Here is a 22,039-nt window from a genome sequence, read left to right on the forward strand (position 1 = left end):
AATCTGACCCGAGTAAACGAGCTCAATTGCAGACGAGCGATCCTTTTTGCATCGGGAATAGGTCGTCGTCTTTTCTTCCTCTTCCTTTTTGCTCCTCCTTTCCCCTTTCTGTTTTGCAATGTCTCTAGGGACACTGACTGGGTTGGTACCATTAAGAAACCATGTGCTATCACAACGCGTTTAAAGGTGTACATACACGTCTCTGAGCCACCCGAATGATCGGATTCCATGTACACAGAGACAACTAGACAGTTAACAAGTCAACTCTCATCTCCATTCCAGAATAGCGAGAAATCAGAAGCTATCGTATCAATACCTCATTGAGCTGAGGTAAGGTAGAGGGGGAAAACAATGAAATAAGCAACCCCTGATGTTGTTATGTTGCCGGTGCATAAAGAGCCGGTTATAACCCCCTCTTGGGTTCCACAAGAAGATCGTTGAAAGGTGTTTGCGAAGAGCTCAGCTAAGCAGATGAACCTTGCTCACGGGGCTGCGAAAACCGACTCCAGTTGTCAGATCTATCAGATCCGCGACCACGATATCCGCCCCGGCTGCCACGGCCAGTGCTGCTTTGGCTAGCAGCATCTCCGTAGCTGTTAGAAAACTCCCTTTTGCTGCTGCCATTGCCACTACCACCACCTCTTCCGCCTTCCCGAGGTCCGTGACCACCACCACGGTGTCGTGACGACGGCCTATGAGTCCCTCGCCCGCCTCTCGCCGCAGAAAGTGGGATGGTGGCCACCCTAGGCTCACTCATCCCTGGAAAGTGAATTCTCACGGCATTTGCGCCGCCAACAACCTCTGCTGCGAAATAGTATGGTTCCACGAAAGATGGTTGTACGAAGAACCTCTTGGGCATTGGCTTTATTACTGCTGCGGGCTGCCATGCTGCTTCTGGTGCCTTGTGCGGAAGCCTAATCCGTGGCAGAGAGCCCATTTCCTGTTCTTCAAAGCATTCCTCCGATATAGGCTTGGAAGTCAGCGTCAAAGAGCCGTCCGCTGAGTGTGGTTCTATCGTAATAGGCATGGATACGATTGTGGGGTGTTGCACCGTTACAACAGGCAGAGATACCGTTGTAGAGTGCTGGTTGGTGGTATGATCCAATGCACTCCGACTAGCAGGATCTATTCCCATATGTTTCGGCGGAGACGCTTTTCCACCATTGAGAAGAGTATTGATTTTATCCTGCCAATTTCCCTGCGACGTCTCAGAAACACGTCGTGCAGAGTAAGTATGAGGGATGGGGGCGCGTGATATCTCTCTTCCCGCAGCCCGGTTGGCCCACGGGTTGCTCGCCTTAGCTTGTAGTGCTTGAGCAGCAACCATAGAAGGAGGTAGCTTGACTACTGGCTGCGGCTTCGGTAATGACACATGTGGACGTGAAATATCTCCCTCGTATACCGGGTGGCCTTCCATAGTTGGCGGGGGAGGAGATGGTGAAGATGGGCGAATAGGCTCAACCATGCCTGTCTCAGTGCGAACATCTCGAGCAGGGAAGAACCGAGAAGGTCGCGACTGAGGTGTTGTGGTCGGGCCATTAGGAGGCAGGACAGAACTGCCCGGCCCATTTCCAAGAACTGCGGGTTGGCCACCCGCAATAGAATCGTCCGTGATATTCGACTGAACTTCACTGGAGCTTACGGCACGCCTGGTGCCATCGCCAGGGATGTGAACAGGTCGCCATGTATCTTTGATAACTGGCTGGGCATCCTCGACAGAGACTCCACGCTCGGCTAGCTGGCGTTCACGAGCTGTTCGTTCGCCCAACTTCTCTGCACTCATCCTCTTGTCGTTTTCAGCCACAGCTGTCACCCATTTACTGGCAAGCTCTGTTCCCAGGTTTCCATATCTTGTAGCACGCGAACCAATGGGCGCGGGTACTTGGTTTCGGTTGTGAGAAGATTGAACTGAAGTTGGAGGGGCTATGGGGGCAGGGGCATTATTCGTTGAAGTCGGCTGGGCGGGTGCGCCAGATGCACGTCCAAGGTGAGGATTGAATGTGCCATTTCCAAGTCCGCTGTCGTTGTCTGGGGAGCTCCACACATTCCGTGGCGTGCCAGCAACCCATGACGAGAATCGGTCTGGCCGGTTGCCCCAGTTGCTGGCAGGTACCGAGTCTTGACTGTGAGATAGTCGCCTAGCTGTCGGCCCAGGCGGCGGGGCGATGTGTGCTGGTGATGAAACGTCTTTGTGGCTGAACCCGGGCTTCTCAATATGCTGTACGGCGGCTGCGTTATCCTTACCCGAATCTGCTTGATCCGACTTTGCTTTTGCTGCGGGCGTATCTCTTTGCTCACTCGGAGCCGGTTGCTGGTTCGGCGTTGGTTTCGCTGCGTGATCCTTGGGTGCCTCTTTCGCCTCGCTCTTCTTTTCAGGGGGAGGACCCATCGCTTCCAGTTTCTTTTGTATACGCTCTCGGCGTGCGGCCTCTTCCCGAGCCTCTTCCTCCTGCCTCCGTTTCCTAGCTGATTCGATGCCTTCACGCATCAGTTTCTTCTGTAATTCAAGGTCATCTTCAAGCTGGTGGGAGGGAGGTGGTGCATTATGCTCAACATGTGGGGGTCCGTGATGAGGAGCGGCATAGGTTGTTCCAGGAGAGGGCAATGGCTGGTGTCTCGACGGTCCCTGACTCATCACAGACGCTGCCACGGGAGAGACTGGACTCTCTAGGACGGAACCCGCTAGAGAACCTCTCCGAGCACTGAGAAATTCCGGTGGCGGTGGTATAGAGCCATCGTTTCCCTTGTTCAACCGCTGCAAATATGATCCACTACCGCCGCTGACATTGGAAGAGCCGCGACGGCGTCCAAAGGGCACATCCTGCGCTGTACGACTAGTTTGAAACGCGGCAGAAGGCTCGGCTGGGTGGTCTTGTGGAGGTGCACGCTGTAACAAGGCAGGATACCTGGTCTGAGAATCAGATCGCATTGACGGTCGTCGATCGGTAACTGGCTCGTATCGTCCGGACCGAGAGTTGAAGAGCTCCTTGTTTCCATAGGATGATCTGTCTCTCCAAGTCGAGCGTGAATAATCATCTACTGCCATGTCTCGGTGTGGTGGAGGGCCCATGTGGCTGGCGAAAGACGACTCTCTTAGAGCGCCCCGAGGTGGATATGCAGCCTCTATAGCTCCAGGAGATGTTTTTGCAACAGGCGGCAAGGTAGCCCATGGCGATTTAGCAGGCGCAGGAGGTGCTGGAGGCTTGGCTACGAGAACTGGCTTCTCCTGGGCAGCGCTCTTGAGAACCAACCCTTTCCCCGACGGAAGGCCACCCGATTTTGGCACTGGTGTGCTGGTTGTACCTGGTGGTGCTGGAGAAGATGGCTTGTCTTCGGCGACGCTTTTGCTCACATCTGGCGTAGGATCTGCTGCTCGAGCCGCCGTCTCGTCAGGGTGAGGAAGAGTTGTCTTGGTGCCATCTCCCCAGGTGATGGCTTCGGGTGCCCAGTCATCGTCATCGTCATCGATATCTGCCCACTTATTTTGCCCTTGGGTATCTTCTTCGTTCAGGCGACTAGCCATATGAATTCCATACTTCTTGAGCTCTTCGTCTGTAAACTTCTTTGGCTCCGGGGGAGGAGCAGCTATAAAACAACAAGCATGAGATTAGTTCAAGGAAAGCCTCCTCTAACAGCATCGATTTCACCTACGCCTATTCTTATTCCAAACAGCATTCGGATCGGGTGCAGCAGCAGGCTTGCCGCCATTCGCCAGTGATGAGAACCGCGGAGATGAGGCACCAGTACCGCTACCAGACTTTGCAACCAGACGTGGTCGTGATATAGACAAGGTGGCGGAGCCTGTCGGCGGGGTACTCGAGCCCGCAGCTGGCTTGTCGTTTGTCTTGGTTGCGACGCTGGGATTCGCCTTGGAAGCTAAAAATGTCTTGTTGACAGAAACGGCCTTGAACGTCGCTGGCTTCTTTGCTGAGGACCCAGCGCGGCTCTGTCCTTTGTCGCCATCCTTTGCGCGCGACGCCTCGGTATCGGACCCCCCACTCACACTGACGTCGGCAGAATTGATCTGGTCCTCGACACTCAAGATGCGCTTGTTTGCGATGTCTTCGGGGAGTGGGGAGCCGCCGTTTACAGCTGGGGGGACTAATTCGCCATGTTGGGAGTCGGGCGCCTGCAAGTCAAAGAGCATCACGTTAGCACATCTCAGAGCACACAATGTCCCGTTACACATGGGGGTTGAGAAGCATGTCCACACCGACACCGCTACAAAGACGGCGTGCGGCTTCTAGAGAAACATGAGAGGAGGCGCCTCACAGATTGCAGTTCAGTCGAGGCAAACACATCAGCTGAGTTGTCGGTGGAGGGCTCAGTGGCCATCATCCGTCGTGGTGGCAGGTGTGCGCCGGTGGGAGCCGTAAGATGCGAACTCTCGCCCGAATCCAAAGTCAAAACCAAATCGCCCTTCGAGATGTTCGCCTATGAGGGGTGCTTGACGGTGTGCTTGTCTGCCCTAAGCAACACTCAAAAGCCAGCCTGCAGCGCGGTGTCGACAAGGGTGGAGGAGAAGAGGAGGAGGGGGAGACGGATCGCGAGGTGGAACGAGCTGGCAATATCGAAGAATAGGCGAAGGCGGCGCAAGTTGCAGCGGAGGCTTCGGGGGGAAATCCTCTCTTCCAGGGCCTCGCAATGCGGGTCGGTGTCGGTGAGAGGAGTCGTGAATTCGGTCGCGGGGGATTGGGAGAGGAGAGGCTGAGATGTGCTCTGCAGTCGTGATGGTGAGGTGGAAGCGACTGATTTTCGAAGCTGCACAACTTGGTTCTGGCCTAGCGCTGAGTGGGAAAGTTCCGCCTGATTAGGGGCCCGTGCGTCACTGCCACTGTGGACAGCCGCACGCAGCCTGAATGGGCTACGCCCACCTATTGTTTAGGTATCTCTTGGGGGATGTGGGCAGCAGCTTTTGGGGGGTTTTAGACCTTTGCACAGTGTCTGTGACTTTTGCACGCATTCCCCGGAACAAGGCGCTCAATAGTCGATGTCAATACCACCAATTGCTGACCACGTCAGGGCTGAATAACATTCATGCATATGCTAAAAGGTTGACAGCGCCAATTGCTGTCATAGTATATTTCCAACGAAAAAGAAACAAGGAGATATTTTGTTTCCAATGGCCCTGTATTCACGCTGCTGTCAGCTAGGCAGTCAGCGTCAGCAGATGCCTGTGAAGTGACTCATTGGATGGTCGATCAGGCTCGGGCTGAGTCGATTTTAGCACCTGACAATGATTATAAAAGACCAGTCACACTTTCTAAAGACTTGGCAGCTGTTGCAGTTTTTGTTCTTAAATTATTTCTGGCTAGTTTTCGTCAAGCACTTCATTTTTTCCCCCCCTGCAGGCTTGTTCATATTCATAACGTCACTATTCACTACGCTGCTTGGCTTGCTCCTTGGTACAATAATAAGGCAAAAACCAACAAGTATATGAAGTGGTCCAGCGAATACAACAGATTTCATGCATCACTTCAGCATCACCGTGTAGGAGAGGGAAAAGAATAATTCAATGCGTGTCTGGTAGTACATAAGGAAGTCCGGGCGTGGTTATATCCCAGCACCGTTCTAGAGTCTATTTACATAGCCACTCATCATTTAGAGAGTGGCATCAACAAACCATCCTCCATAGTACTTTAGTGGGCATTGTTCTTGTGGTGACCTATACAGAGTATTAGCAAAGGAATATTGAGCTGCAACAAATAACCAGATGTACGTACGCAGGTGGAAGTAGTAGTTTTGAGCGTAACCGATGCCGATCAGGAAGAGCAGGGCGTGCACGATAGCTGCAATTTCGATGCATGTTAGCATGTATTCCGCATCTAAGCCGTTGATTTGGGTCATATCGTACGAGTAGCAGAGGCGTTCTTGCCAAAGTACTTGGCCTGGTAGCGTCCGAGAAGACCCTTGCCCTTGATCTCGGGGGCGGCACCCCGGGGAAGCTTCTCGTAGAAGCTGACGACACGCTGCATGCGCAGAGCGTCAGGAGCAGCACCGATTGCCTAGCATCGAGTATTCTTCGTTAGCCCAGTGTTCCATTGTCCCGCATATCGTCCGATCGGAAGGCTCGCAACCGCCTTCCTCGCACGACGACCCATTTCTGTCCGTCCGCGTTGCGTCCTCTTCGAATCGTGTTGACATGTATAGTCCGGCGGTGTTTTCAATCATTATGAGTGTCTCGTACCTTGGGAGAGGCAATCTACAAAGACTTTTATTAGCACAACCAGACATGGAGGAATTGACATGCCACCAAAGAGTCTCACCTTGGGGGGAATGAGCGTGGAAAGCGCTCGGCGAGTGACGAAGCTCATGATGTCGGATGGCGAGGAAAGACGCTCGAAAGTCTGGCCGTCAAATGTCGAATGGGGCGCTCAATGGGCAAGGTCGTCGATAAATCGCTGGATTTGCATTATTCGCAGCCGAGAGGTTCTCTTGCCGAAAAGCACTCGTCTCGGCAAAACATCGCTCCGCACCGCCCAATCAGCGCTCTCCATTTTCGGCCCAGCCAAGTTCAACATTGGCCGCAAACCACCATCATCGCCGTCACGGACAACCAATTTCCTTCAATTGAGAGGCACAGTTTCTTCGCCATGGCGTCTCTCAGAACTCAGTCGGCCGCTCGCCTGCTGCGCAATGCCGTGCGCCCGCGGCTGGCTTTGGCCTCCATGCCCCGCCGCTTCGAAAGCACCGTGGGAAAGCCTGCCGATGTTGTTCCCGCCATGCCCAGCGCCAACCAGCCCGACTACGACGCACCTGTCGACAAGGCTACCTCGTACGGAAGCTATTCTACCTCTTCTGTTGATAATACCGGATGCTAACCGTGCACAGCACATTTTCTCCGGTTCCCAAGCGTGTGCAAGATGGCACTGAGGAAGTTCTCGCTGCCGCCACTATCTCGGGTGCTCCTCTCGAACTCCAGGCAAGGACGGTCCGGTTAGTTTGATTCTCGACCTGCTTGTCTCAAATATTTGCCCCTCTAATTCAATCATCTAGTATCTACAAGGAGGCAAAGCCAGCTACACAATCCGGCGACTTCAGGGGCGAGCGCTGGCGAATGGACTGGGATATTCTGTCCAAGGGACACCGATGGGAAAACCCATTGATGGGATGGCAATCCTCGGGAGATTTCGTACAGGGAACCCACATCAACTTCAAGTCCAAGGAGGACGCCATTCATTTCGCAGAGAAGCAGGGCTACGAGTACTTCGTCCAGGAGCCCAACTCGCGCAAGATTACACCCAAAGCATACGCCAACAACTTCCTATACTCGCCCAAGAAGTTGAAGCACATTCGAACAAAATAGGGCATCAAACATGCGTGCCGATGCAAAAATATTAGATAAGAAATAGTGTATTAAAATTATGATTCACGGATGCGCCTTTTAAACCCAAGCAGAGGTGCTGCTGTTCTGACTTGTCCAATATATCTGAACCCTCCAATTCTACTTTATGAGCTAGAAAGAAACCCCTTCTATATGAGCTTTCTGTGATAAAATTGGTTCATGCATTCTGCCTTAGTCTTCTCAAGCCCCTATAACAACAGGCATAGCTGCCATTCGGATTCACGTAGTGCGTGTGCGAGTGTGTATGGATAATTGCGAAATATTATGTGAATTAAATGTCATTATAGTAGTAGAATTGCAAGTTGCAATTTGATAGGGGTCGTAGTATTCATAAGCGTCATTGGATTGTTTAGGTCGTCACCATGGAATCATGCCCATTCTCTGAATTGGAACCTCGCCAGGCTTGATTCGAGGACTCTTCGCCTCTCAGTCCTATGTCGAGACGATCTGGAAGGCTGGTGCCCTTCTCCCTCGCCGCACCTTCTGCCCAGGCTCGCATCTTGACGAGCTGGCGGATGGCGGCCTCGCGTCTTGTTGACTGCCTTTCCAAGATGGCCCGGTTCACCTTGTCCGCTGCATCACGGCGCAGACTAGGGTCGAGAAGGGCGGCCAATTGCGGTTCCAGGACATCGGGATTAAATAGCAATAAAGCCATTGTTGTTTCCAAATCCTCCAAGAATGCAGGGTTTGTGGAAGCACGCGGACCAAGTTGTTCCGTTGCAAATTTCAGGGCAGGGCTGATATCTCCCCCAGATGCAGTGCACACTCGGATTAACTCGACGAGTTGGAGCCGCAGCAGAGAAAAGTGCAATGCGGTATCTTCATCCAGAATCTAAATCTCATGTTAGAATCGATGAGCTGGAAACCAAAGCCGAAATGCGATTTTTAACAAGGGATAGAAAGTGGGTAAATCATAAAAAAGTGGTGTTTCTCATCACGGGCCAGTAAACCGACCATATGCGTGGTGCATGTATAAACTCTTGTTTTAATCATATAAGGGGTGGGGGACGGAAGTCAAGGCGGGTGATGGCGCCACATACCTCAGGATCAAGTTCGTTAAGAGTCTCGATGGCGGTCTGAATATTCCCGCTATGGATGCAGTTCTGAATCTGCTGCCTGGCGCGGATGGCGGAGGTATCCTGTTGTGGCTGCAAGTTTGCCTCTTTCGAGAACCTTGCAGCCGCATTCGGGTAGCCCTCCATGGTCAAATAATCCAAAATCAAGGCATTAATATCGCTAAAAGTTTGTCAATAATCCGTACCAGCTACAGCACCAGACAAGAGAGAAGAATGACAAAAATGCTTTCGAAGTGTTCAGGAAAGAAGAAGATTATATCGGATCTCCGCACAAAATGTCTCAGAGAGATTCCCATTGATATAGTGTTCATCATATAGATGGCATTGTGGTGTAGGGGAAAGAAGTCAGGGTTGGGCGCGCAGCTCATACATACTTTTTGGGAGACTTGACCCCCTCGACACGCCTCTCAAAGGCATGTTTAGCCGGAGTAGCTGTAGAAGCTGACGACATCTGCGCAGAGAGTCAGGACATGGAGCGGGGTGCAAAGTCCAGCAACGTCACGGCATCGTACCATAGATCCGATCAACGGCCCTCCCGCAGGAAGCCGGCAGAAGCTCTAGTTACGGTACGACAGCAGCGGATTTGTGAGAATAAGGAGGCTCATGGCGTGCGCGGGCAGCCAAAGAGGAAGCCGAGGATGCCACCGTTTCAGCGCATTGGCAAGCCGAGTCGTGGAACCGTAGGCTCGCGAACAGGGCGAAAGTGGTGGGAGATGGGAAAAGTTTGGTATGTGGAAGAGAGAGAAGCGATTTTGCGCAAAGGCGGAAGAGCAGCGACTGCCCTTTTTGGAGGTGGCCTAGCCCCGTTTAAAGTAATCCAGGCGGACCAATAGCTGACGCGGACGCCCGCGAGCGCCCCACAGAAGCTTTTTGCGGCTGCGTTTGCCCTCTCTGGTGGGGGACTTTGGCAGCTAACATGAGAAGAGCATGGTAGAACGGGGCATGTGAAACTGATAACTGGGGGGGTTCCATCAGTAACGGAACCCTTCACGATGATAATGAGAGCAAAAGAAAAAAAAAGAGGGAAAATTTTTCATTAAAAAAATAAGTGAAAAGAAATGGGTATGATATCGGGCCATTGTGTGGCATTGCACAGCGGGTGTTGCTGAAGCCAAACAGCTCTAGGAGTGCTTCAGTTAGTGCAGGTAGCCGCTGCGAGTACCTGGTCCCTGTACTGCTGAATGTACGTGCGGTAATCGTACTCGTCGGTATTCCGTCAGATATCAGCTTGGCTGGCAGCAGCATGCAAACTAAGGCTCAAGATAATCAAGAGTCTTCTGCACGCCGTAAACCCTTTGGGTACCTGTCGATACCTCGTAACTTAGTGCATGTCCCCTCGCCTCCTATTTGGCGGCCAGCCAAAGGACGCAAGGTACAGCATAGAGAAATGGGAGCACGAGACGAGGCTGGCTGATCAAAAGCCAACAACCACCATGTTCAGCTCTGCACACTAAGCCATTCCATCCGCCAGCAGCCTCACTTCACAGCTTCCTCCTCCCAGGCTGCCAAAAGCCCTAGCCGCCTCTGCCTAGACGCCGCCGACCATGTGAGCGTTAGCTGTCCGGCACATGCTTACTTTACTTTAGGTGCTTGTGCCTCCCCAAGCCCTATCAGACCTATCAGGGCGGCTTAAGCGTCGCTTGATGGGGTCTATCCGCTGTTACGTTAGCGGGCCAGCTGTAGAAGCGGCCATCTCCGTCCCACGCCCTCGAAGCCTCGATTCCGGTGGGCTACAGCAGAACTGCAGCCAGATAAGATTTCTTGTCCTGCACCCTGACCGTCAGTTTACATCTGATCTGTTCCGCCATCTGTTCTATCTATCGATCGACCTTTGCTTGTCACCTTTGTTCTCGCAACCGCTCCTCAGCTTTCTCACTCACTTCAAATCTCAGCAGCAATCTATTACTGTACGGTCCTCGTACTGGCGCCAGCAAAAACTCGCGGGGTGGATCACGCGAGCCACTTCCCACTTCATCTACTCTTGTACCCTACCTAGGATAAAAGCAAAAGCGTAACCCTGTGCTTGACCTTGCTCGTAACAACGACCTGTCGGCCAATAGCCCAAACCACGTCCTGGCCGGTAGAAATGTCGCAGCTCGAGAGCCATGTCACGGTTCAGAAGCGAGCTTACTACTCTCCGCCATGGGCAGATGTTAGCATCATCGCCGTCGCTGGCAGCTCGGGCTCTGGCAAGTCGACGCTATCTCAGACGATAGTGAAGCAGCTCAACCTGCCCTGGGTTGTCATTCTATCCATGGCATGAACACTCTAGGAGAAGCGTGGAGATTCGAAATGCCGTGGCTAACAACAAATCAGGACTCGTTCTATAAGACATTGACCCCTGCCCAATCCAAACTGGCATTTGCCAATGAGTACGACTTCGACTCACCAGATGTACGTCCCTGGATTCGATGCCGTTTCTCAATCTCCGTCAAATATCAGTCGCTTAGACCACTTACGTAGGCCATTGATTTCGATGCTCTGATTAACACTCTACGAGATCTGAAAGCTGGGTAACCATGACCTACTACCTAATGAGACAGGTTTTGGACACACTCATTAACCCAACGTCTGCAGAAAGCGAGCAGAGGTTCCCGTATATTCTTTCGCCAAGCATGCACGACTAGAACACACCACATCCATCTATTCCCCGCACGTACTCGTTTTGGAAGGCATTTTTGCCCTCTACGATCCGCGGGTTCGTGAATTATGTGATATGGGAGTAAGTCAGCCTCACGGATGGTAGCATCAGATAGAATCTGACCCTGCTTTAGATCTACTGTGATGCTGATGCAGATACCTGCCTGTCGCGGAGAAGTAGGCATCTTCCTTGCCCGTAGAGTTGCCATCAAGTGCAAGTGCTCACCATTTACGCTAGTTGTTCGAGATGTTCGGGAGCGAGGTCGAGATGTTGAGGGCTGCATAAAGCAGTGGTTCGCTTTCGTGAAACCCAACTTTGAAAAGGTGAGACTTCCAAGTCAAGCTGCAGTTTGCCTATTAGGTGGATCTCTCGCTTACCACAGCCTACCTGTTGTGAATCAGTTCGTCGAGCCACAACGCAAAGTAGCGGATTTAATCGTACCCAGAGGAATCGAGAATCGAGTGGCACTTGGTGAGTCTAAGCCAGTTCTTGCATGAGATCCTTTTTTTCTTCTTTGAACATTTATACTAAGTGGCAATGTAAAGATATGATGGTTCAATTCATTGAAAAGAAGCTGTTTGAAAAGTCAACTCACCATCGTGAGGCTTTGGCTAGGCTTGAGGTCAGAGACAGAGATGAGCCTCTATCCGACCGCGTCGTAGTCATGAGCGAGGGGCCGCAAATCAAGTTCATGAACACGATTCTTCAGGACATAGACACGTCGGCCGAAGACTTCATCTTCTACTTCGATCGCCTTGCCGCCTTGATCATTGAACAGTAAGTCTAGAGAGGCATGTTTAGCCTAGAGGGTGGTGTATATTGACTTGACTACAGGGCTCTGAACAACGTCCAGTTCGAAGAAGCGTCCATCGAGACGCCACCTGGTTATACGTACAAAGGTTTACGACCCAAGGGAGAGGTTAGCGCTGTGATTGTGCTCCGAGGAGGGTCGGCGTTTGAACCAGCCCTTAGAAAAACCATCCCGGACTGCAGAACAGGCAGGCTCCTGATCCAGTCCAGTTACTCAACTGGAGAACCAGAACTCCACTACCTGCGCCTTCCAGAAGATATCCACAAGCATGAGAGCGTGCTACTACTGGATACGCAGATGGCTAGCGGAGGAGCAGCTCTGATGGCAGTTCAAGTTCTGGTCGACCACGGCGTTGCACTGGAACGTATCGTCTTGGCAACTTATTCCGCAGGAAAAGTTGGCTTGCATAGGTTGATGACGGTATTCCCAGAGATCACGGCCGTGGTTTGCAATCTCCTTCCCCATGCAGAGCAGCGCTGGGTTGAAAAGAGATACTTTCGCTGCTGAGCGGCCTGCATTCTACCATTATACATGACACTACTTGCATACTATACAATGAGGCCAATCTTCACTTTTTTCGGCCTGGTGGAATAACAGGTGCCTGCTCCTAGCAACGATGATGTTTCGATGGTGGTGATGATGACATGGGTGTACATGAACTGCGTGAGTGCGCGTGTGAATGAATGCTTGCATAATGAAGTGAGGTGAAAGCATCTGTGGATGATTTTACATACCATGCGGCAATCACATTGAATGATATGAAGAACCATCATTTTGAAACTGTCCTTGAAGCTTGTACACGGCCTGTCGGAGGAGCTGCCGGGACGAAACCGACGTCGGCGACCGCGGCATCTCCGCGAGGCCGAAGCTCAAAGGGCCGACTTCCGGTGCGCGATGACTGAATATGGATCCTGCATACGCCGGCGAGCGATATTCTAGCTGCGAGAGGCAGACTTTTTTTCTTTTCCCCTTGTCTAGCTGGCATTGTGTTTTTCTTCCCTCTTTTCTCGGCCCTTTTAGTTGGTATATGTCGCGGGCATTTTCATTACGTCTTGGCTTTTTGGCCTCATAATTAGCATTGCATCGAGTTCGAGTGCATTTATATACGGACACGCACTAATAGTAATAAACAATTCATCAAGTTGTCGTTCAATCTCCAATTATACGCATCAACATACGTAGCAATTGAGTAATCATGTCCACTATGGTGTTGAGATGCCGAATCACTCCGTGACATCAAAATCGACAAGTCCGTCGACATGGACAATTAATTCCCCTCCAACTCGGATTCAGTGGGCCGATTAGTTGGCACAGGCGGCGTTCCTGGTCGCTATTTCAAGATCCAGTGGGGACCTGAACATCAGTTAGTGTCCATTCCTGGGAGGCTATGACGCCATGAGCTTTGCCCGGCATATCCAGAGTAGCCTATATCAAGCACAAAGGGCCAACCATGATAAATCTCTCACTGTTGGATATAGTACCAAGTCACATGTTGATACACCAAGAAGCAGAAAACAACTTCTTTCTTCTCCTTTGTCCAACTTATAACTACTAGGTACTAACCTGGTACCTTCACTGACTGCAACCACACCAGCTGGGTACGTGACACACAAGCTTCGAGCTATTCGTATTCAAATCCCCAGCAATCAATTGGCGCGAGGCACACCTTTGGGCCTCCATGAAGTAATCGCGTCGACTCCATTGACTCGTTGTTGACTATGCCTCTGGCCTCAGCACAGCTGGGATCACTTCGCCTAGCAGCGGGCAGTATCACCAAGCAGCGTCTTTCCCTCAGCTCTCGAACGACCCTCCCCGCGACATGTTCGCAGCTGCGGGCCTTCTCCAAGCTCTACCCTCGAACTAGACGAACCCCCTTGGCAGCCAATTCGATCGAGCAACCCCAGTTGCAATCACACCCTCGACTTAGCCTCGTCTTCTCTCGCGCCTTGTCTGGCAAGCCGCTGCCCCAGCGCAAGTCATGGCTGCTTAATTTTCTCTACCGAGCGGCGGCGTGGGTTGGCATTTCTATTGTCGTCGTGGGAGGCGGCGTCTTTGCCTTCTTCCTCTACGATGCCAGCACGTACAAAGAACACAGCACGCAGAGCGATATTGACATCTCGCAACTCGCGCTGCAGCCACGTCGCGGCGGTCCCAAGAATCTACCCATCGCAGAAGTCTACATCGATGACGATGAGGCCAAGGCCAAGGCCAAGCCCAGACTTGTTATCCTGGGCGGTGGATGGGGTGGCGTGGCGCTTCTCAAGGACTTGAACCCGGACGACTACAACGTCACAGTCATCTCTCCCGCCAACTACTTCCTCTTCACCCCTATGCTGCCGTCTGCTACCGTGGGCACTTTGGAGCTGCGCTCTCTGGTTGAGCCCATTCGACGTATACTGAGCCGCGTCAACGGCCACTTTATACGTGCCAAGGCAGAGGACGTTGAATTCTCCCATAAGCTGGTCGAGGTATCTCAGTTTGATCACAAGGGGAAAGAGGTCCGTTTCTACGTTCCCTACGATAAGCTAGTCATTGCCGTCGGCTCCGCAACAAATCCTCATGGTGTCAAGGGGCTGGAGAATGCCTTTTTCCTCAAGGATATTAACGATGCGCGGATGATTCGAAACAAGGTCATCCAGAATCTCGAGCTTGCCTGCCTGCCTACTACATCGGACGAAGAGCGCAAGCGGTTGCTTTCTTTCGTCGTTAGCGGCGGTGGGCCGACAGGCGTCGAGTTCGCTGCTGAGCTCTACGATCTTCTAAATGAGGACTTGACTCGACACTTCCCTCGTCTGTTGCGAAATGAGATATCTGTCCATATAATCCAGAGCCGAGGCCACATCCTAAACACGTACGACGAGACGGTCTCAAAATATGCAGAGGAGCGGTTTGCTCGTGATCAGGTTGAAGTTCTTACGAATTCACGGGTCAAGGAGGTTCAGCCTGACAAGATCATCTTTAGCCAGAAGCAGGAGGACGGGACTGTAATCACCAAGGAGCTCCCAATTGGCTTTTGCCTGTGGTCTACCGGCGTCTCTCCGACGGCTCTATCCCAGAAGCTGGCCAAGAAGCTGGGCGACTTCCAGACGAACCGACATGCGCTGGAAACGGACACCCACCTCCGCCTCAACGGTGCTCCTCTTGGCGATGTCTATGCCATTGGCGACTGTTCCACCGTCCAGAACAACGTTGCCGACAGCATCGTGAGCTTCCTCCGTAAGCTCGCGTGGTCGCGTGGAATCGAGCCGGAGACGCTTCAGCTTCACTTCTCCGACTGGCGAACTGTTGCACAGGACGTCAAGAAGCGCTTCCCGCAGGCGGTCAACCATCTCAAGCGTCTTGATAAGCTCTTTTTCGAGTTCGACAAGGATCAATCCGGGACCCTCGACTTCGGCGAGCTTCGGGAGCTCTTGAACCAGATTGATAGCAAGCTGACGTCGCTACCGGCCACGGCTCAGCGTGCCCATCAGCAGGGATTGTACCTCGCCCACAAATTCAACAAGATGGCTAAAATCTCAGACGCAATGCTGGCAAACGACATTCGAGATGGCGACCTGGACGCCGCCGTCTACAAGGCATTCGAATACCGCCACTTGGGTAGCCTGGCATATATCGGAAACTCGGCCGTCTTTGACCTGGGAGAGGGCTGGAGCATGGCCGGTGGGCTGTGGGCCGTGTATGCCTGGAGGTCCGTCTACTTTGCGCAGAGCGTGAGCTTCCGGACAAGGAGCTTGATGGCCATGGACTGGATGAAACGAGGATTATTCGGTAGAGGTATGTTTTATTCATCGTTGATCCATTCATATGGAGCTGAGCACTAACAATTGAATTTATAGATCTTGTGGCTTTTTGAAGCGAGTAATACCATGATCACAAAGCGGAATAAATTAATAGTTGCAAGAACGTGTTCCTTGATCAGCGTTTAGATGCAAAAGACTTGAGGTTAGGTGTATATTTTCAGATTCCCAGGAGGAATACAAAAATTATATGGACGTGTCAGGATTTGGGATGGGGGTTGGATATCTGTGCATGGACGTGAGATTTATATCATTCAATTGTAGTAGTAAATAGTAGAGGAAGCGTCTTTATTCCTAGCCGTTTTTATTGAAGAAAATGTTACGACGCCATGATCTAATGTCTGTTTATTTAAGGAAAAGAAATTCAAAGGGATATGCAAACGAAGAAATGAAAGAGGAAGAAGAAAACAAAAGAAAAATTCATAATCCGTCCGTCTACAGGACAAAGTCTTTGTGCGTCCACTTTTCCGTAACCTTGGTCTTGGCCTGCTTCTTGAATGGAATATGTCTTCGGCTCTCCACCTTTCCTCTAAGCAGCAAGCTTCTGTATCGGTCCTTGAGCAGGTTTCCCTCAGGCTTAAGCAATCGCAGAGATTCCTGCAGCTCGTCCGGCAGAACAAGCTCCAGGTCCTTCTCCGGGAGCTTGTACTTGCCCAGCTGCCTCCTCCGCAGCTTTTCCTCGCCAATCTCGCTGTCGGCATCCGAGTCTTGCTCGGCGGCCTTGGCCAGCTCGAGGGCCTTTTCCTTCTCCTTTTCTGCGACTTCCGCCGCGATTTCCTTGATGCGCTGCTCCTGCGCGCGGCGGGCTTTCATGTTGGCCTTGTGCTGTGCCAGCTGCTCTTCCTCCTTTCTGCGCTTGATGCGGTTTCGCTGGGCTTGCGTCTTGCGCTTGGGCTGCTTTACGCTGGGCCTCTCGTCCTCTACGCCGGACTGGAAGCCCTCCCACTCAGAATCCTCTTCCCACTCCGACATATTGGCCCGTTCCTCGGCGGCATCTGCTTCCGCGGCTGACTTTGCTGCGGCCTCTAGTTTCGCGGCTTCGGCAGCTTCGGCTTCGAGGCGCTTCTGCTCAGCTTCGAGAGCCTTGGTGCTCTCTTCTGCAAGTCGGCTTTCGTACTCTGGGAAAGAAGGGTTGTAGCTGTATCCTCCTGTGGGCTTTGGCACAGCGGGAGCTTGTTTCCCGTTGGCGAGAAGGGAGAGGGGCTTCAGCTTCATGGACTTTGGAACTTTGGCCTCAATCTTTTCAGGCAGGAAATCCGTAGGATCTTCGGCCACCGGCGCAGGGGCATCCCAAAGGTCAAATGTGGCATCTCTGACGGCGACTGTATTCTCGTGATGTCCATCGGCAACCTTCTTTAGACGAGCCAGATCCTTGTGGGAGACCCAATCTGTGCGCTGGCGCTTGGCGGGAACGACTCCATCGGTGGTCTTGTCGCTGGGACGCTTACGCATGGAGACTGCGGGCACGGCGGAGCGCTTGTTGATGATCTCGTCGGCCTTGAGACCCTTCTTGACGTGCTTGGGGAATTTCTGGGGGATCTTGGAGTCGCCTGTTGTGTCGATGGTGAAGAGATCCTCGGACGCCTTCTCTCGAATGACACCACTACCAAAGATGTTAGCATAAGTTCCTGCAGAGAGGATTCAAGCGTGGAAACTCCATACCCTCGGATAATCTCATCGTTGACCTCTCGCAGGCCCTCTTCCACCTCTGTCACATCCACGTTCTTCCTCCACGCCTTTTTTCCTTTCCTGGAGGGCTGGCTGAATTGCTTGGGCGCCTCGCCAGAGCCGGCGGTGGCCGACCGAAGGACAGGCATTTTGTTTCTTTTGTGCAATTGACTTGGGAATATGAGTCGTGATGCTTGAACACCTTCAAGTCAATAGTAAGATGTCCCAGTCGCAAATTTACTTTGGGCAATCGAATCTTATCGGCAACTTTTCGAGATTTTTTAGCGGGTCCCCCACCAAATGGAAAAGTACATTGTACTTCGTCCCTGCTTTTTGCTGCTCATGCCAAAAAAGCAAGCCTGGAAAAAGACAACATTCGAACGCTAGTCCCAATGAGGGGGCGTATAGAACAGTTAGGATAGCGGGGCATGCGGAGGCCGAGTTTCTTCTGCTGTCCAACCCAAAGTGGCTCTTGGTTTGTCTGCTATTTATTAACCCGGAGCCTGGTGGCGGTCATTATCATTGTCACCTCCTTTCGGGTTGCCCAACATTTCCAGCTCGAGCAAAAGGCAAGAGATCGATACCAGAGACGACCGAGGCTTGTGTCTTGCAGCAAGAAGAAGTCAGCTCCCAGCAATCACTAACAGCAAAACAATTGCAAGCATTGCCTCTGCCCCTCAGAAAGCAACCCAACTGGCCTTGTTTTGGCAGCCTCGGAATCTCCAAGCAAGCATCACACGCCACTACACGGAACAGCAGCAGCCATGGCGCAAACCGGAGGATCCTACAACAACCCCTTGAAGAAGTTCAAGTATGCGTCCCCGTTTGCCCATTCATTGACTCCGTAGCAGTCATTAATGTTGATTTCTCTTCAGGCTGGTCTTCTTAGGGGAACAAAGCGGTATGTGTCTCTTGTCCGGCTCCACACTATATCTGTCGATTTGGTGACTGACCGAGTTTACGGCACAGTGGGCAAGACGTCCCTGATTACCAGATTCATGTACGACTCGTTCGACAACATGTATCAGGCAACCATTGGTATCGATTTCCTCTCCAAGGTACGAAACCCCGATCCGTTCAGGCCAAGCTGCCGGTGGACGAGCCTAACATGTGGACTCAGACCATGTATCTCGAGGATCGGACGGTACGACTACAGCTGTGGGATACCGCAGGCCAGGAGCGATTCCGAAGCTTGATCCCTTCATACATCCGTGACTCGAGCGTTGCCGTTGTCGTCTACGATATCTCTAGTAAGAAATACTCTACCTTGTTCCTTTATACCGCCAGAAACCACCCCTCCCCCCAAACTCGCGGTGAAGCCCCACCATATTCGCATCGTAGACTAACAACGCATATCTTTTCCTAGACGCAAAATCATTCCAAAACACCAAGAAGTGGATTGATGACGTCCGGGCAGAGAGAGGAAACGACGTTATCATTGTCCTGGTGGGCAACAAGACCGATCTTAACGACAAGCGAGAGGTCACAACCCAGCAGGGAGAGGAGGAAGCCAAGAGACAAGGTCTAAGATTCGTTGAGACAAGTGCCAAGCTTGGTCACAACGTACAGAACCTCTTCAAGAGGATAGCACAGGCACTGCCTGGCATGGAAGGCTCCGATGCAGCTGCCCAAGCAACCAACCAAAGTAAGCCCCTTTCTCTCTCTTTCTCTCTCCCTATATCTACCTCATTAGCATGGACGATGCCGTTGCGTCCCGATTACTCTTTGGTAGCATTCCAACTAACGCTTCTTTCTCTCACAGTGATTGATGTGCGGACGAACACAACAGCGCCTCCCCAGGAGGGTTGCTCGTGCTAAGCCATCATGTTGAGTCCGTAATAGAATTTGAAACGCCCGACCAAGACAACCGACCAGTATCCCCATTTCAGCGTCGCTTCACAGTCACGATGCATCAATGCCTAATAATAGGATATCAATTCGAAATTTGGCCAGTGCATGGGACTTGTATAATACCTGCAACGGGGACAACGTGCCCACGATCGTTTATACACATACTAATAATCTTTTACTTGCTTAAATTAAGCGCTTCAACTTCTTTTTAACTCCTTGTCATCATCCCGCTAGTGGAAGAGAAAGATATTATGTGACTTTTCCTATCCATGCATGTTTATTCCCCCATCTCAGATGTTTGATTCCATCTCTTTTTTTGTTATTTATTTATCATGCGGCGCGTCTGATTATTCTCTTCTCGTGATGTATGAATTTACTCAATGATTTGTAAATCAAAGTGTCCAAACCGCACCATCTTCCGGCCGCATTCTACCTATTGTCCTTGTACTCTTTACCCGACTCTGCCCGATAATCCTAACCACTATCGACTCAGGTCCTAATTCCCAAATCTACAATATCCTAACGCCTTGCCTTGCTCCCAATTAAGCATTACCGCAATTGTGCAGAGATTAACTAAACAGAAACACGAAATGAAAGATGGAATGAAGCGTGAAGTAGCTCTCGATCAATCACTCTTCATCATACTATCAACGAGGTCTCCGAGAGGACCCCAGTAGTCCCGCCCGCTTGCCAAGCTATGCTCATCGATAAAAAGCACATACTGCTTGAAGCTGGTGTTGAGATGAGGTTCCAGCCCCAGCTCCCGGATTACCGGATAGTGGTGGCAGTAGATGTGCGCGTACACACGGTACATTCGCTTGAAGATCTGACGAATGAGAGTTGGGAAGGATTTGGGAAAAGGAACGCCTATGATTGTCGTCAGCAGTCATATCGAATAGCAAGTGTAATCACTCAAGACAAGGCACTTACCAATCTTGCTGGGCATGACGGATTCATTGTCGATGTTGGCTTGAACCCATGTCATCAGCTGTTCGATGTAGGCTGGCGCAGCCATCTTGGTCGGCCGCTTATAATTCTCGCTGTCTTGCCAGAGATATTCAAACCTGACTTTGTTAGATTGGCTTCCAAGAGCTGTGACGCTTGGGTTGCGGATGTTATATCTTACTCATCCGTGGCCTTCATCTCGGGGCATGACTGCGGCGAGCAAAACTCGGTGATGGCGCCGTAGAGAAGGTTGATCTGGTTGTAGAAATCCACCACTGGTGATGCCATGTTAGGTCTTCCAACTTTGCCTTGCAAGAATTATGAACGGCAAACTCACTGTTGACTGCCAACCATTCGTTCTCATCCTCACCTTCCGGCAACTTGACACACTTTCTCAAGCTGCCTCCTCCCAGGGTAGCTTCGGCATACTGCCTAAGCTGGTAACTGTTGACACCACCTTTTCCAGCGCGCGGGCGGAACTGATTTCTAGTCTTTTGGTTGCTGCTCAGAAATATTTCTCCATCAGCAAACACGGTATTCAACACGGGCTTGAGCGGGGGGTCTTCGTAGATGGGTAATATGGTGCTGTCCGGCCGCTCCATCTTGGCGCGAGACCTAGGACTGAGATATTGAAATAGGGACAAGGGCATGTTGACGGCGGCGACGAAACTAAACGAACATACGAGTGAGGGTTGACTGACACTGTCTGCAGGAACTGAGCCATGGCGAGGCGAGGGCCGGGGTTTTGGTCGTGATATTTGGCAAGCTAAGGTATAATACAACCGTCTGCGTTCCATACCAACTGGTTAGCGGGGCAATGGATGGCATGTCAAGGATGGAGGAAGACAGCTCACGGAGCAAATGCTGGTGATGCAATAGAGCCGGCAGTCGGAGGAGCGCGCCGGGGGCTAGGCTAGAGACCAGACGATGCGAAGATGAAATGCTGGTAGAATGTAAAAAGCTCATGCGATGCCGGGCAGCGAGTCGGGGAGTTTGGCGATGCGCTGACAGCCTGTTGCGGAAAGATATGTAGATAGACAGACTGATGTGGATAGAGAGATAGAGGGAGGCGGTGGTGTCGCATCCAGGGCGGCTCTGCTGTGTTTACAGCTTTCCTGATTGGTACTGATAATATGGTTGCTAGGTGCACAGGGCAGTTTAGTACGTCAGAGGCTCTGTGAGGGCTCCCTTTAGTGGTTAGGAGTACTGGGTACCTTGATGGCGGGGCAGTCATTAGTGGCGATGGGGGAGGATCTGGCGGGCGGCTAATGTACTGGGTACAGCTGGTAAAGGGGATGAACTCAGTCATAGAGGGGAGGCAAAGAAGCTCGCATTAGGACTCTGATGATCATTTAGTCAACAGGCGCCGTGTCAATTTATATATTCTCTAAGTGTATATGAGCTCTGAGATAATTAACAGATGGGTAGTATTCGCAATTGCTGCTGTGTAGCTGCATTCTTGTTGGTGACATTCAATGGAAGAATAAGGGTCAAGCGGATAATATCCGGTTTGCCTGCTGTTTGTGAGAACCTAACCGGGAACAAATGATTTTTGTATTATCAGATAACACATTCAACCTCGATAGCCATATTCTCCTCTTCTAGCCATGAAGCCTCTATGAATAGTTGAGTTTTTGCTTATTTGCAAACACCAACAGCCACGTTTGGAGAACCGAGTCGACATTGAGAGGCTCCTTCGTATTATCTGAAGAATACCTGGCCGTTCCGTATTCGTACACCCACTTGCAAGTATGTACATATGAAATTTACCAGTGCTTCAAAAAAACATCTTCACGTGGCAGTGCTGGTCCTAACAAAAACACGACCAGGCACACATTTACTAGCTCATACAAATACTAATTGATGTCGCAAGATATGCACCAGTCAAGGCCCCTGGACGCGGTT

The 22,039-nt window shown here is 51.5% G+C and overlaps 9 protein-coding genes across 9 annotated transcripts; 4 read left to right on the forward strand and 5 right to left on the reverse strand.

Moving 5' to 3' along the window:
- Positions 1 to 463: 463 nt before the first annotated feature.
- On the reverse strand, positions 464 to 4,335 carry T069G_08395 (uncharacterized protein; the record flags this gene model as incomplete). The annotated part of the gene is made up of 4 exons (XM_056175605.1): positions 464 to 3,252; positions 3,304 to 3,585; positions 3,652 to 4,129; positions 4,273 to 4,335. The coding sequence occupies 4 exons, from the start codon at positions 4,333 to 4,335 to the stop codon at positions 464 to 466; spliced, it is 3,612 nt and encodes a 1,203-aa protein (XP_056026554.1).
- Positions 4,336 to 5,639: 1,304 nt separating this feature from the next.
- On the reverse strand, positions 5,640 to 6,314 carry T069G_08396 (uncharacterized protein; the record flags this gene model as incomplete). Its single annotated transcript, XM_056175606.1, has 4 exons — positions 5,640 to 5,665; positions 5,724 to 5,789; positions 5,855 to 6,005; positions 6,267 to 6,314. The coding sequence occupies 4 exons, from the start codon at positions 6,312 to 6,314 to the stop codon at positions 5,640 to 5,642; spliced, it is 291 nt and encodes a 96-aa protein (XP_056026555.1).
- A 279-nt stretch (positions 6,315 to 6,593) lies between these two features.
- On the forward strand, positions 6,594 to 7,306 carry T069G_08397 (ETC complex I subunit conserved region domain-containing protein; the record flags this gene model as incomplete). The annotated part of the gene is made up of 3 exons (XM_056175607.1): positions 6,594 to 6,775; positions 6,832 to 6,936; positions 6,997 to 7,306. 3 exons carry the CDS (start codon positions 6,594 to 6,596, stop codon positions 7,304 to 7,306), a joined length of 597 nt encoding a protein of 198 aa, XP_056026556.1.
- A 388-nt stretch (positions 7,307 to 7,694) lies between these two features.
- Positions 7,695 to 8,872, reverse strand: T069G_08398 (lisH domain-containing protein; the record flags this gene model as incomplete). The annotated part of the gene is made up of 3 exons (XM_056175608.1): positions 7,695 to 8,177; positions 8,386 to 8,581; positions 8,796 to 8,872. 3 exons carry the CDS (start codon positions 8,870 to 8,872, stop codon positions 7,695 to 7,697), a joined length of 756 nt encoding a protein of 251 aa, XP_056026557.1.
- Positions 8,873 to 10,507: 1,635 nt separating this feature from the next.
- On the forward strand, positions 10,508 to 12,380 carry T069G_08399 (phosphoribulokinase / uridine kinase family domain-containing protein; the record flags this gene model as incomplete). The annotated part of the gene is made up of 9 exons (XM_056175609.1): positions 10,508 to 10,678; positions 10,738 to 10,815; positions 10,885 to 10,934; positions 10,999 to 11,143; positions 11,196 to 11,238; positions 11,300 to 11,385; positions 11,464 to 11,533; positions 11,608 to 11,839; positions 11,897 to 12,380. The coding sequence occupies 9 exons, from the start codon at positions 10,508 to 10,510 to the stop codon at positions 12,378 to 12,380; spliced, it is 1,359 nt and encodes a 452-aa protein (XP_056026558.1).
- Positions 12,381 to 13,591: 1,211 nt separating this feature from the next.
- On the forward strand, positions 13,592 to 15,726 carry T069G_08400 (pyridine nucleotide-disulfide oxidoreductase domain-containing protein; the record flags this gene model as incomplete). Its single annotated transcript, XM_056175610.1, has 2 exons — positions 13,592 to 15,647; positions 15,710 to 15,726. The coding sequence occupies 2 exons, from the start codon at positions 13,592 to 13,594 to the stop codon at positions 15,724 to 15,726; spliced, it is 2,073 nt and encodes a 690-aa protein (XP_056026559.1).
- A 379-nt stretch (positions 15,727 to 16,105) lies between these two features.
- Positions 16,106 to 17,487, reverse strand: T069G_08401 (nop53 (60S ribosomal biogenesis) domain-containing protein; the record flags this gene model as incomplete). Its single annotated transcript, XM_056175611.1, has 3 exons — positions 16,106 to 16,462; positions 16,502 to 17,273; positions 17,333 to 17,487. 3 exons carry the CDS (start codon positions 17,485 to 17,487, stop codon positions 16,106 to 16,108), a joined length of 1,284 nt encoding a protein of 427 aa, XP_056026560.1.
- A 615-nt stretch (positions 17,488 to 18,102) lies between these two features.
- Positions 18,103 to 19,156, forward strand: T069G_08402 (ras family domain-containing protein; the record flags this gene model as incomplete). Its single annotated transcript, XM_056175612.1, has 6 exons — positions 18,103 to 18,149; positions 18,214 to 18,239; positions 18,308 to 18,396; positions 18,459 to 18,588; positions 18,705 to 18,983; positions 19,101 to 19,156. The coding sequence occupies 6 exons, from the start codon at positions 18,103 to 18,105 to the stop codon at positions 19,154 to 19,156; spliced, it is 627 nt and encodes a 208-aa protein (XP_056026561.1).
- A 658-nt stretch (positions 19,157 to 19,814) lies between these two features.
- Positions 19,815 to 20,858, reverse strand: T069G_08403 (mob1/phocein family domain-containing protein; the record flags this gene model as incomplete). Its single annotated transcript, XM_056175613.1, has 5 exons — positions 19,815 to 20,056; positions 20,120 to 20,253; positions 20,316 to 20,409; positions 20,472 to 20,635; positions 20,836 to 20,858. The coding sequence occupies 5 exons, from the start codon at positions 20,856 to 20,858 to the stop codon at positions 19,815 to 19,817; spliced, it is 657 nt and encodes a 218-aa protein (XP_056026562.1).
- Positions 20,859 to 22,039: the final 1,181 nt, after the last annotated feature.

This window comes from Trichoderma breve, chromosome 5, assembly GCF_028502605.1.
Source record: "Trichoderma breve strain T069 chromosome 5, whole genome shotgun sequence".
Lineage (NCBI taxonomy): Eukaryota > Fungi > Ascomycota > Sordariomycetes > Hypocreales > Hypocreaceae > Trichoderma > Trichoderma breve.